Genomic DNA, 15,083 nt, shown 5'->3' with positions numbered 1-15,083 from the left:
ACTTGCATCAATGCACCAACACCACCCACTCAGCCTGACTGATGGCCTCACTGCTGCCCTGCTGACATGTGGTATGCTGTCCTTCTGTCCTTTGCACATCGTCATGTCACGTGAGCAGAATGGAGGTCCCTGCTCTCAGGTTCCATATTCCAGACCGCACGTGTTATCTGCAGGAGCTGACTCATTCCCAGAGCTGGGGGATATCTCCAATGCTATGAGTAAAGAAGGATCTGACTAAATGCCAAATGGATACAATCCATTCCAAACCCAGAGGTTCTGATTAAAGAAAAACACATCTGAAGAAAAACAGTTGAGAGGACAAGCCTGGTGGATTGTTTCCTTTCAGCCATCACTAAAGAACTAAGTTTATTACTCAATGAACTAAATTCTGTAGTTTTTGAGCAGTTTACGCATGACACTTATGTGAGAACCCTGAAATCAGTTAGAACAAGTGAAGTGAAAACTGTTACGGGGAGAGAATCAACCTTTGTGGCTATTATGAACCAATCCACACCTGTCAGATCTACTGAGTATGAATGGCCATCTCAAGCTCTTCCCTGCTCACAGAGGACCATCAGCTGTAAGTTTTGAAAGAGACTGTAGAGCGGCAGACATTGCCAGCAGGGTCATTAATTCCAGTAAGTTGATTAGTAGGATGCCAAGTTCAGGTACATTTTTTTGGGAATTCAACATTCAGATCTGGGATCAGCGGATGGAAAGTGAACAGGTTACAGGAATCCCAATCAAGGAAGAGGAGGATATTAGAATGGAAGTAAGAGAAGTTAGATGAATAACTGGAGTCATCCGTCCCCCAGATTTCTACCTGGCTGAGAGTGAGTAGTTGTGAGTAGGGGTGAGGAAGGCAAATACAATGTTAGTATTCATTTCAAGAGGAGTAGAATATAAAAACAAGGATGTTAAGTGAGGCTTCATAAAGCACTGGTGAGGCTTCACTTGGAGCATTGTGAGCAGTTTTGGGCCCCCTTATCTGAGAAAGGATCTGCTGACACTGGAGAGGGTTCAAAGGAGGTTCACGAAAATGTTTCCCGGATTGAACAGCTTGTCATATAAAGAGTGTTTGATGGCTCTGGCCTGGATTCACTAGAATTCAGAAGAATGAAGGATGAACTAATTGAAACCTATCGAATGGTAAAAGGCCTTGATAGAGTGGATGTGGAGAAGATGTTTCCTATGGTGGTAGAGTCTAGGACCAGAGGACACAGCCTCAGAATAAAGGGGTGTCCTCTTAAAATGGAGAAAAGGAGGAATTTCTTTAGCCAGAGAGTGGTGAATCTGTGGAATTCTTTGCCATGGGCAGCTGTGGAGGACAAATCTTTATGTATATTTAAGGCAGTGGTTGATAGATTTTTGATTAGTCGGGGCATGAGGGGATACGAGGAGAAGGCAGGAGATTGGGGCTGAGAGGAAAACTGGATCAGCCATGATGAAATGGCGGAGCAGACTTGATGCGCCAAGTGGCCCAATTCTGCTCCTATATCTGATGGTCTTATCCAGGGTGGCATTGAGGACTTCAAGGTCATGCAACAAAAGCACACGAAAGTGCAGTGTGACTGGAGGGAGGAGTGCACCACAGCATCATCTGCTTACCCACATGTCCAATCAGATAATCCCTGTTCCACCTGTCAAAGAGTCTGCTGTTCCCATTGTCACTCAGCTCCCACTAAACAGAAGCGGTAGCAGGTCGTCCTCAATCCAGGAAGAAGGTGAAAGCCCGTGTGCCAGTGTTAAGGGTTTTACCCCATAGACTGCTAATCTCTACTTTGCTACGTCTGGTATCCATATGTCTAATGTTGCTAAATATTGGCAGAGCTTTGTCTGGCCATGTTAGTAGGCAAAATATGACAACTGCAAATTGATCACCAACATTTCAGATGTAAATAGTTATAGGTGAGTGATATTCAACAGCAGAACAGTTTAATTTTAAGGTTTCAATTGCAATGTAGTATTTATTGAAAGGAAATTGAATTCAAATGTATCTCAGAAGCAGATTCAGGACTACAGTCACAGCCAACTATTTGGACCACAGCCCAAGAGCAGTTTCATGCTTCCCTCATCAGTTGAGTGTGTTCACTTTGACCTCGCTCTCTAAGTGGTGTCAATCTCTTCTCACCCCCGTCGAGGTCTCATTGTCCTCTCAGTCTCTGTGTGGTTTCATCCACTCCTCTTGCCTTGAGTCATTTCACTCTCTCCTTGAACCCTGGATGCTTTTATTCTGTCTCATTCCTTAAGTGGCTTTATCCCTCCCATTCCTTGAGTGCTTTCATTCTCCCATCACTCCTGGAATTGTTTCAATCACCCCGATCTGTTGAATGTGTTCATTCTCAGCTCACTCATTCTGATTTCACTGTCCACTCATGAGTGACTTCACTCTCCACTTGTACAATTATCTCACTCTCCCCTCACTCCCCGCACGATAGCACTCTCCCCTCACTCCCCGCACGATAGCACTCTCCCCTCACTCCCTGCACGATAGCACTCTCCCCTCACTCCCCGCACGATAGCACTCTCCCCTCACTCCCCGCACGATAGCACTCTCCACTCACTCCCCGCACGATAGCACTCTCCCCTCACTCCCCGCACGATAGCACTCTCCCCTCACTCCCCGCACGATAGCACTCTCCCCTCACTCCCTGCACGATAGCACTCTCCCCTTACTCCCCGCACGATAGCACTCTCCCCTCACTCCCCGCACGATAGCACTCTCCCCTCACTCCCCGCACGATAGCACTCTCCCCTCACTCCCCGCACGATAGCACTCTCCCTTACTGCAGAGTTCCTCAGACATGTCCCTCTGTGGTGGCCAGTGTTATCATGTTTGCTGTTGTGTGCTGGGGCAGCAGGCTGAGGGTAGCAGACACCAACAGAATCAACAAACTCATTCGTAAGGCCAGTGATGTTGTGGGGGTGGAACTGGACTCTCTGATGGTGGTGTCTGAAAAGAGAATGCTGTCCAAGTTGCACGCCATCTTGGACAATGTCTCCCATCCACTCCATAATGTACTGGTTAGGCACAGGAGTACGTTCAGCCAGAGACTCATTCCACCGAGATGTAACACTGAGCGTCATAGGAAGTCATTCCTGCCTGTGGCCATCAAACTTTACAACTCCTCCCTCGGAGTGTCAGACACCCTGAGCCAATAGGCTGGTCCTGGACTTATTTCCATTTGGCATGATTAACTTATAATTATTTAATTATTTATGGTTTTATATTGCTATATTTCTACACTATACTTGGTTGGCACGGCTGTAACAAAACCCAGTTTCCCTCGGGATCAATAAAGCATGTCTGTCTGTCTGTCTGTCTGTTCTTCGCTATTTTGTCTGATCCTACTATTCACTGTGTATATCTTAGTGTTATTAATCCACACAAAATGCATATTGGTCACAAACTTCCAACTGCAAAAGCAACTCTAAATCATCACCGTCTGCAATGTATTGCATTCCAATTTTTTCCAAAATGTCCACGATCCCTTGATCTTGTGAAGTCTTGCTGAAGGCAATGCATCAAGTATGCTACCTTTTCAGGTCGCCTCCTTGAAATCAGATTAGTCAGTTAATGTGAAGAGTCTTCACCGAAAACACCAGCTTTACACTTCCCCCACGAATGCTACCTGACCTGCTAAGTTCCTTCAGCCCTTTTTTGTTATTAATCCAACAGAATTTCTGCTTAACAAAGCCATGCCAGCTTATTTCTGATGAATTCTTCCTCTCTGAGTACAGATTAATCCTGACTCTCAGAATCATTTCTAATAATTTGCCCATCACTGATATTAGGCTCATGGACTCCAATTACTGGATTATCCTTACTGGCCTTTTTGGGATTTTCATAATTTTTTTTGCTAGTGATATCGTGTGCACCCTCGTTAGCATCCCAAGTGTTTTAACTATCAGCCTAAACTTTATATCCTCTTGTAAAGTCTCTCTTGTTTTTAGTTTCTATCCCTGCCTCAAACTATTTCTATTCCTTTCTCAATATCCCTTGATATCAAGGCCTCTCTCAAATCTCTGTCCTCCCCATCCACACTCCCAGGAACATGCCAGACCTGAACTCTTACTGTTTCATCCTTGAATAACTCCCAGTGATAACATCACGTACCTACCTCAGTCCCATCTCTCGTCCTTAATAATTACAAAGATCTGTTCATTTTCTCTAAAATGTTGTCCTTTTGACTCACTGTCCATATACCTAGCTACATTCCCAAAGATTGAATCTTCTATTGCTCCTTCTCTGGTAGCACTACCAATGTACCGCACCATCTCAAAAAAAAATTCCAGAAGACTCTCTAAAAATTCCCACCCCCTCTAATTCTTTCACACTGATTCCAGTGAACGCAGTATCAAATTATTTTTATACCCCTGATATTTTAGCCTCCTATCTGCTTCTATGAATGTTTGAAGGCCAATTGTACCCCCAGCAAATAGACTGCCTCCTTTTCGTTTCAAAGCTTCACCCATCTGGAACTCATTCAATGAGCCTTGTAGGATATCTACAGTGCATCTCTGTGTATCCAACCTGTCTTGCCCTGTAAGAGTTCTATTTGCTTCATTTAGACTGCCTCTCAAGAGAATGTGCCACTTGTCTTGCTATCCTCTGTTTGAAGGTCAAATATGTTGTCCCAAGAATCAATTCTGATTAAGATTCTTAGCAAACCCTCTATCACTAGTATATCATTCTTGAGTTAAGGAGACCAAGCTTCATATGGTACTCCAGCTGTGATCTCACCTTAGGATGCGCTTTGACCAGTGACCAATCAGAACATTGGAAGTTTTGAGAGGCGGGGACTTTAATCAGGTCCACTGCCCGAGTACAAAAGGCAGCAGCGGGTTGCTACAGTGAAAAGGAGCTTTGACCAGCGACAAATCGGCACTTGGGATTGATTAGCAAGAGTAAGTTAAAGGAAGGTAGGGACAAATGCAGCAGCCATCATCTGAGTGGACAGAGTCAGAGTGGTGATCTTGGGGCTTTAGTTCTTTGAGGCTTCAGCAAAGAGAAGCTTCAGTCATAGAAAGCAAAGGAAAGAAAGGCTCAAGGTTAAGTTTTTTTTTCCCTTGCCCTTTTTTATATCTGCTCAGTTAGGACGGTAAAGCTGCCAGGCAGGATAGCTGAAATCTGAGGTGCAAAGCCTGTTGTTTGTGTGGATGCTGTGTGATGTGTTCCCCTGTTACAGGACAGTACCACGAAATAACACACAGTACACCATATGCAATTAAATTATTTAGCTTTATAATTCTTAATTTGACTATAGGCTTAGTAAGGAAAAAACAAAAAGAAAAGGGCCCATTTTAGTGAAACAGTATGATGTGCCCGTTGGAGCTCATGGTTCTCCTGTCCGTTAGTCCTCCGTCGATTTCCCCTGGTCATCGACTCCTAGCCCCATTCCAAGTCCACTCCATCCTGCAGTCTATTACCCCTCTGTTCTGGCATCTTCTCTCTCCATCTTCCTCCGAACAAAAGTCCTAGAACAACTTGCTCTCAGGCCCACAACAAGAAAGAATCACTCCCTTCATCGGACGGCACACAATCGAAAGCCCCCATTATCTCTGCTACGGAACAACCATTACATTAGCAGTGAAACCTTGCCCAGGGTGCTACACTAGTAAATTGGATTAATATTGTCACATGTACTGATGTGCGGTGGAAAACCTGTCTTGCATACTGTCCATACAAGCCATTTCATTACAACAGTGCACGTAGGTACAGTAGTACAAAGTAAAACAATAACAGAAAGCAGAATAAAGTGTTACAGTTACAGGGAATGTGCAGTGCAGGTAGACCATAAGGTACAAGGCCACTGATTGTGCAGTCAAGAGTCCATCTCATCGTACTAGTGATCCATTCTATAGTCTTATAACAATGAGCGGCAGGATGGAAGCTGTCCCTGAGCCTGGTGGCACGAGCTTTCTGGCATTTGTATCTTCTGCCCGATTTGGAGGGGGAGGAGGGAGAATATCCAGGATGAGTGGAATCTTTAATTAAGTTGGCTGCTTTAATGAGGGAGTGAGTAGTGTAGACAAAGTCCATGGAGGGAAGACTGGTTTCTGCAGCTTACGGCTCAGTAATCCCTGGGCTGCAGCATCATCATAAGCTTTTATCCCTTGATCTAATACTGTCTCTAACTGCTTCTGACAACCATGTCTGGACCATGTTTCCTGCTGGGAATTTTATGGGGATACAATTTACTTGTAAACTATGCAGAATTATTTAGGTATTAGCTGTTGCTCATTTATTGTAATATTTAAAATGTAATTTCCCAGTCAGCCTGCCTCTTGGGGCCCATATTGTTTATTTTATTCAGATTCAAAATCTTAGCTTCAGTTGGAATTAAATCATTTTCAATTTTTATGTAATACCCTCTGTCCGCTTAAAGCCCCTTCACTAAGCCTTTCTGATTACACTATACGAGATTAAATAGCCTTTAACCTTATTGGTTCCTCAACATGCTAATCTACTAAATCCTAACCTAGACATTCCATGAATATTGACTTTCACAATGTATTGAATGACTTTATTTATTTGTCTGTATTTAGAACAAAAGTCACAGTGATATTACATTTCTTTTTCTATGTGCACTCAGCATTATCATTACAGTTTGCTGCTCTATGGGAACTCTCAACGACGTTTATGCCCTTTAGTTTTTCTTGTCACCACCCAAACTGATTCTTTCCCTTGGCTTTCTGAACAAAGATCCTGTCTCTCTTCTACCTTGATCTCATTCTTTCATATCAGGGCCACCCTCCTCCTCTTCCATTTTTCTTGTCTTTTTGGAAGTTGTGTTATTTAATCCCCAACCATAGACACTTTGTTCTCTGTGTAACGGATGCTAGATTGCAGCTATTTTGTTTCTAATTGCATCATTACTTCAGCTGTCTTGTTATGAATGCTCTGTGCAGATAGGTCCAGTCCTAAAATTTTCTGGGTCTTTAGTTTTGTTGTTATCAATACATTATCCACAGCATTCAGTTCTCTTGGACTGTCTGATTAACGTGAAGACCAGAGCTAAGCAAACAGCCCTCTAATTTCTCAGTAATAGTATCAGCACCCCATAAATTGAAGTTCATTTCTCTTTGGAGCTGATGCACAAGGTGTAGAGAATGATATCTATTCCTCTTACAATACCGTTACTTAGCACTATTGCATTCCTTTTCATTCCCCCAAGAATGGCCCAAATATCTCAGTACTGTTATCATCCTCCCTGCAATCTCTGTTTCTGTCCACACCAACAATGAGAACTTCATATCTCAAACACAAGAGAATCTGCAGATGCTGTAAATCCAAAGCAACATGCACAAAATACTGGAGAAACTCAGCAAGTCAGGCAGCATCTATGGAGAAGAGTAAACAGTCGACGTTTCGCACCAAGACCCTTCTCGGCCCAAAACATCGACTATTTATTCCTTTCCGTAGATGCTGCCTGGCCTGCTGAGTTCCTCCAGCATTTTGTGTGTGTTGCTTTGCAATTCCTTTCCTGTTGGGCAAGGACAGACATTCATGCAATATTACCATTTGGATTCCTCTCTCCACATCACTTGTAGTTCATCGGTCCCTGATCACTGACCAGTACAAAATTTAACTGACTTCTGGAACAAAACATACAGGTACTGTTCTCCTATCTGATGTATTGCAGAGTCTGAATCTCAGGCTCTAATTAACATTTCTGAAATGAAATTATTCAAGATGCATGAGGCATTAAGTCTAAATGTGATCGTGGTGAATTCCTGTAGTTTCTATTCACTCTCGTATACTGCAGCTTTGACACATCGCCTGATCAGCCATTTCTTTGTTCAAATAATGTCTGCAATAAGAATTAAGTTTATTTAATTCTGCCACCTTCACCCTAATCCCTCTGAAGACCCTTACTCACCAAACCTTTTACTGACTGAAGTCTATAATGTGTGGATGCAGGACACAGGGGATGCTATATGAACAGGATGCTGTGATTTTAGTTAGGCCTTTAGATTTATTTTACCAAGTGCTAATTCTTAAGAATTTCCTTTAATTAAACAGTTCTAAGTGTTTCCTCAATAACTGGGAGACTAAAGAGTACTAGCTTCCCACTTTATACCATTGTTATTTTAAACTACGAGATTAAGAAAATCCAACAGTAAGATAAAAATGTTTGAAAATGAAAATCTTATCACCAGCTTACTGAAACCTACAAATGTGAACCACAGAGGCACAAGCACACAATAAAAGATGTACAGTACACATGACCTGGCAGATCCTATAACTACAGATTTGAAGCTTTTACTGCAGGTATCAATTGTAAATATAAGCCACAGGCATATACTCCCCCGACACCTAGCACGTTGAAACAACAGGCCAAAAGCTTGATCAGAGGATAGATTCTAAGAAACACCATAATGGAGAGAAGTGACATAAAGACTCAGCAATATTTCGGAAGGGAGTTGTAGAGCTTGGGGAAGCTGACTGCTAGGAGGGCTGTGAACACAGTGAAGAGAAGATTAAAAACTGAGGTTTTATCCCACCAGGAGATGGTATGGGGTCACCAAGCATTGGGTACATGGCTGAAAGGCTGATGATTAACGTACAGCCAGCAGAGCCCTGGATGGACCTGCACCTCATTAACCAAAAGGACTTGCTTAATCTGTGCTTCCCAGATTCTTACATTGAAACTTAATCTAGGAGTGAAGAGATAATTGTGTAAACCCAGCATAATATTTATAGAATAATATAGCATTTACATATGGAAATAAAATTCCCAGCAGACTTGTATTCCTTGAAGTAGGAAACTTTGTTTCCTTCTCTAGTTCCTGCCATTTGTGTGTTCTGTGGAATTCTCAGCACATTAAGTATTGTTATGGATGAGAAAACTAATTTACTCCTACTATTGGATTTGTTGGATCTAAGTAGGAGATTTTAAAAGTAATAATTTTAAGAAGGGCAGAATTATGATGAACTGAATTAGAGTAATAAATATGAAGACTGAAATATGAATGTCTGTCACAATGTTTGATATAAACCAACAGCATCAGAAATAAAAGTATTTTGTTATTTCTGTCTTAGGTTGTCCTGTTAGAGGATTTCCGAAGCCCAGCATCAGTTGGTTACACAATGGCAAACCCATAAATGGGGCATCAAGTCCAGGCCAAGTCCTAGCTTTACAACAGATCCTTCAAATAACAAATATCACAAAAGGTCTCCAAGGAGATTACAGCTGTCGTGCTCAGAATGAAGCTGGAACTCTCGTATTAAAGGTGACAGTGGAGATAGCAGGTATGGTATGTTACCACACAGAAGGATAGTGATGTAAGATGTAAATTTACCCAAGAACTTGTAGTGACTGAATTTCAAGGATATTGCCTCAGAACAGAGAAGCAACTTTCATCTTTTCTTTATCTAACCTAGTATCTCCACTACCCATTGACCAACTCCAACCATCACTGTAAGTAATCTATGAAGCCTGTAGCAGATAATAATGGGCAAAGTGCAGACAGGTGGTGATAACACAGAAATGTGTTTCTAGTTGTTCATGTTTCCACCTCTAACTTGCGAAAGATGGAAGAACAGGCAAACCACAACAGTGTTCCTCTTTCACATGGGCAATAATCAATCCAGACCTACTGAAGGCAATCTTTCACTTCAAAAAGAGCGTGTGAAATGAGAAAACGTACTTGTGTTTATAAAGCACCTTCAGTGTACCCAGATTATTAGAAAATGTTTATAACCTAATGAACTTCAAAGCAGATAAATGCATAGTTTATTAAGAAGGTCCATTAGGGCTTAGAGGATAATGGTGAACATGTGGTTGAGGAGAGAGGGCTGTACTGTGTTCCCTGAAACCACTGCCCTCATCCCTTCACCCACATGCCATCATTGCAGATTACCCTACAACTGCGCACATTGACAAAGGTGCTGTTTTGGAACCCAACAGCATGAATAGCCTGTATGTTAAACTTGTAGCAAAACCTGGCAAATCTTATAGACACCGTGACCGAGTCTGGACCTGTGTTACTAAAAACATTTATAAGCACTGAGATGTTGGAATTGAGTGATGACACTGGAACTGAGGAACTCTGGTGAAGAGTCTGTGATGAACATTGACTCTGTTTCTCTTCCCACTGATGTGGCATCACCTACTGAATATTTCTGGAGTTTTCTATTTTTGTTGTAGATTTCCAGCAGCTGAAAGCATTTTGTATTTTTTTCTGGAACTGAATGATTCTGCCAATTTGACTATGCCAAGATTCATCATGTGGGTGGTCCTTTTATGACAAACAATTTGATGGGGTAGACAATGCTACAGATGATAGTAAAGACCAGAACTTATCATCTTAATTATGATCATTCTGGTTAGGAACATCTTTTGTCTGGAGAACAGAAAGAGTGCTGTCAATAGGAGTAGAGGTGAATGCCAATAAGTGCAATGAAAGAGACGATGGATAAGCTAATGAGGGGAAAGGCACTAAAACGTGTTGATGCAACATTCAAAGAGGATTGGAGGAGGCTTCTATGAAGTGCAAAAACTGCTATGCAACAACTGGGCCAAATAGTCTATTGGTTGATGGATGAATATTGATCATCACTTCAGAGAGAACATGGCTGCTCTTTATCTAGTTATGCACTGGAATCTTTTATGAATATGTGTGAAAGCCGGTGAGGCCTCTTGTTAAGTAGACAGATGTTCTGTGGTGCTGCACTTCCTCAAAGCTGCCATCCTAAAAGTCCAGTATTCGCTCCAACAATGTGGCAAGCCTTTAGAAAAGTGTCTCTCAACAGCACTGCCCATCCAAGAGTTCTGTCTAACTTTGCTTCACTCACTCAATGCTGTCCACCTGACAGTGTACTACCTTCTTTGTATGGCGCAGCACTTTCTCAGTCCTGGCCCTTTGTTGGTGCTGAGCTCTCTCAGAGCTGCAGTGGAGAGTCAGTCTGGATTATGGTCACATCAGGAATTTCTCATGTTTATTTTAATTAATTAATTAATTAATTAATTAATTTAAGGATATGGTGTGGAATAGGCCTTCTGGCCCTTCGAGCCACACCACCCAGCATCCCCTGACAACACCGATCTTACCCTAACTTAATCACAAGACAATTTACAATGACCAGTTAACCTACCCGGTACATCTTTAGACTGTGGCAGGAAAGCAGAGGACCTGCAGAAAACCCAAGCATTCAGTGGAGATTCCTTACAGAGGATGCCGGGATTGAACTCCAAACTCCGACACCCCGAGCTGTAAAATGCATTGCGCTAACTGCTACGTTAACCAAGGCACCCTTGTGGGGAGAAATTCCTTTTGTCACATATTTAAGGAAAATGGCTGCTCACATTCTGTTCCACTGAAATTAATGAAGCTAAAAATCTGGGAGGAGTACCGTTAATAATCAATATTTTTACACTTTGCCAAAAGTCAAACTTCTCCCCCTTATTTACAGTGAAGATTTCCAGAGCCAGTACTGAGATGATTAATTTATTCTGCTACATGTTGAAATTTGTTCCACTATCTTCCATTATTCCAATAACTTCACTTCTGATGTCTTTGTATTAGAGTACAAGTGGCTGATTGGTGGCACGTTACCATGCTCAGCGCCGTGTGGAAATAAAGGCCTGAAGCTCCCAAAGCTAAAGTGTCTGCAGAACAATGAAACTGAGGTTGACAAGTCTTACTGCAAGGGCAGGCCTCTCCCACACTTCCAGCCGATTAAATGTAACATAAAGGATTGTCCTCCAAGGTGAGTAATTAATCCCAAAGAGCTAAACACCGAGATAGCATCTATACTTTTTCATTTGTAGATTTTTTTTTGTAAATCAGAAAGCCATAATTAATGTGCATGTTCTCACTGTGATTGATCCAACCCTGAAAAACACCATTGGAGAGGAATTACTTGTGTACCTTGGCACCGATTGTATGAGGCCAGTTCGGAAACAGACGTAACTTTGCAATACCTGCTAAAGGCAGAATGCGCAGATTGTCTGGAGTTCAATGAGTTTGAAAGTGTGAGTATGCAGAAGCAAGTATGAGTGAAGTGTGATTGAGACTATGAGGGTGAAGAAGCATTTTGAGGAGGTAACTGTGACAGAGTGAATGAGGATTTGAGACAGTGAAAGCATGGGTCATAGTCTGGGAATGATTAATTCTGTTTCAGTATACTACACTAGAGTTGTGCCCTCATAACTTGACCACTGAGCTGGAAGCAGTGGCAATTGAGATCACACAAAATGATGGAGGAACTGAGTAGGGTTTCCAGCTTCTGCAGATTTTCTCATGTTGGCCATTGAGATCATATTAGAATTGGAAATAATTTAGAAAGAAGCTGACTTGGCCACTTTAGGGTTAATGCTAGTGCAGCTGCTCTCAACATCTGACTGTATTTATATTTTGTTTCAGGTTGGCCCAAGTTAATCATTCCCTGTGCTCACTGGTTGAAGGGTCTGGTTGGGTGACCATCCATCTGGAGCTTTTTATGAACTTTAGTTATGAGAGTTTTCCTGTAGTTTTCTGTGATATGTACCCATGAAATATATATTGTCCTGCATTACAAATTCAATATAAATTCATGACTTAGTCAGAGAAATTAATATTTCACATTATTCATTGGTAATAATCAAACACCATGAACAATAACTAGGTCATTCTGACAGCAAGAAAATGAACTGCACAAGTCCTTTACTGCTGTGTAACTTCTCCTAACATTAATAGGTGTTGTCATAAGCAGTCCTTCAGCCAAACATGCCCATTCTGACCATCAAGTACCCAAATATACCATTCACATTACTTGGTCAATAGCTTCCTATACATTGATGATTCAATTGCTCATTTCGATATTTCTTCAATGTCAGAGTCTGTGCCTTCACCACCAAGTCAAGGCAGTGCATTCCAGATATGAACCATGCTCTGGATGAAAAATTCTTCCTCAAATTCCCTTTAACCCTCCTAACCTAATAGTGAAGTTATGCAGTTTCGTTTCGAACTCCTCCAATACGGGGAATTTCTAACCTATATATGCTGCTCATAATTTTGTATTCTTTAGTTAGGTTCCCCTTCATTTACCTCCGCTCCAAAGAACTTGAAAACAGGATCCAATACATGGATTTATATCATTGCCTTAAGTTCTTCTTTCACAACTCATTCTTCACTAGATTACAACCTTTCATATCATGGAATGATAATTTGTAGTCTCTGGAGAATAAACTAAAACCTAATTGAAGTATTACCCAGCAGTGCTTGTCACAAGGTCATAAAACATGGAACAGGTCACTCAGCCCACGATTATCTATCCTAATCCCATTTTCCATCACTCTTTCTAAGCCATGGTTTCATTGGCGTGCACTTACCTGTTCTCAGCAGCTGCAGTCAGAGCAAGCATCAATTTTTCAAAGTTAAATAATCAGGAGGTAGTTATTGAAGGAAGCAAGCTCCTGTGGCATCGTGACAGGACTTAGCATCTTCAGGAGAGAGGGTGGAAAGATGTGGCAAATTACCAATGAGCCACACAGCAAGATGGAGTAATGTGACAGGCAGACACTTCCTCAGATTCCAGTCAGTTTTGGCTCAAACTGATATGGAAGCTTTTAAATGACTGAACAGTAGTTTATCAGAAGGAGTATCTGCAGAGTGGTGTGGACAGACCAGCACATCTGTACATGTGAACATCCCACTATTCATGACATTTACAAAGACAGGTGTATAAAAAGGGCCCGAAGGATCATTGGGGACCCGAGTCACCCCAACCACAAACCGTTCCAGCTGCCACCATCCAGGAAATGGTACTGCAGCATAAAAGCCAGGACCAACAGGCTCCGGGACAACTTCTTCCACCAGACATTCAGACTGATTAATTTATGCCTGTACAATTATATTTCTATGCTATATTGACTGTCCTGTTGTGCATACTATTTATTATAAATTACACATTTAGACAGAGACGTAACAAAGATTTTTATTCCTCATGTACATGAAGGATGAAAGTAATAAAGTCAATTCAGAACTATCAAGCAGTTGAAGGAAGATGTTCCCATTAAATAGTTTCTACAGAATAAATAAGGCAGTGAGCCTAATGAATGAGGACATGTGGTTTTCTTACCTAATTGTCAGGAGATCAAAGAGAGAAATACATATAAGCAAGCATAGAATCTGATCTTTAAACCAGGCTTGATGGGAAATAACTTTTACTCTTGCAACATCCTTTTCTAGGTGGACTGTGACCAGCTGGTCCCCTTGTTCCCAGCTCTGTGGGGGAGGAACACAGAAGCGGCTGGTCACTTGTCAGAAGGTGACAGCAGGAGGAATACTTATCAATCAGTCGCCTAGCTTCTGTGCTCAGTCGGGAAAGAAACCACCAGATAACCAGACCTGTGACAAGCAACTGTGCTCACAATGGGTTACATCGAACTGGAGCCAGGTCTGTAACAACTGAGTATAACATAGGGCAGAGATCTGTACTTGTAATGTCAACAGGCCTGTTGGCAACATTAGCCATCATTACCATGTGAGGCTAACAGCAGTCTGTAATGACCACACATGCACAGTTCAACACGGAAATCAACAGGTTGGTGCTGGGGATACACTGCTACTTCACAGGCTGTGCTCCTTGCAAAAATCCGACAGAATCTCACTTTTTATTCATTATTCTTAGAGTCATAGAGTGCTACAGTACAGTACAGACATCTAGTCTGTCCCATAAATCTGAACCTGGACCATAGCCATCCATGTACTTATACAAACTATCCTTAACTGCTGCAATCAAAGTCAGATCCACCACTTCTGCTGGCAGCTTGTTCTACACTTGCACAACTATTTGAGTGAAGAATTTCTTCCTCAGGTCCTCCTTAAGTATTTCACCTTAAGACCTTTCAATCTTAACCTATGACCTCTGCTTCTAGTCTCACATAACCTCAGAGGAAATGCCTGCTTGCACTTATTCTATCTATTCCCCTCATAATATTGCATTTCTCTATCAAATCTCCCCTCATTCTCCTATGCTCCAGGGAATGAAGATCTAACCTAATCAGCCTTTCCCTATAACTCAGGTCCTAAAATTCTGGCAAAAAATCCTTGTAAATTTTCACTGTACTTTTTCAATCTTATTGATACCTTTC

General features: G+C 41.8%; 1 protein-coding gene across 1 annotated transcript in view; it reads left to right on the top strand.

The window, feature by feature from the left end:
- Window positions 1-15,083, top strand: part of LOC140729186 (ADAMTS-like protein 1) — a 98,472-nt gene that overhangs the window by 61,889 nt on the left and 21,500 nt on the right. Inside the window, exons 12-14 of the mRNA XM_073048665.1 lie at window positions 9,047-9,256; window positions 11,533-11,716; window positions 14,179-14,386. Of these exons, the coding sequence (XP_072904766.1) occupies window positions 9,047-9,256; window positions 11,533-11,716; window positions 14,179-14,386 (602 nt within the window). The remainder of the gene's footprint in view (window positions 1-9,046; window positions 9,257-11,532; window positions 11,717-14,178; window positions 14,387-15,083) is intronic.

This window comes from Hemitrygon akajei, chromosome 6 (genome assembly GCF_048418815.1).
Source record: "Hemitrygon akajei chromosome 6, sHemAka1.3, whole genome shotgun sequence".
Taxonomy (NCBI): domain Eukaryota; kingdom Metazoa; phylum Chordata; class Chondrichthyes; order Myliobatiformes; family Dasyatidae; genus Hemitrygon; species Hemitrygon akajei.
Note: the sequence above shows the minus strand (reverse complement) of the source record. Positions and strands in the feature narration are given on the sequence as shown.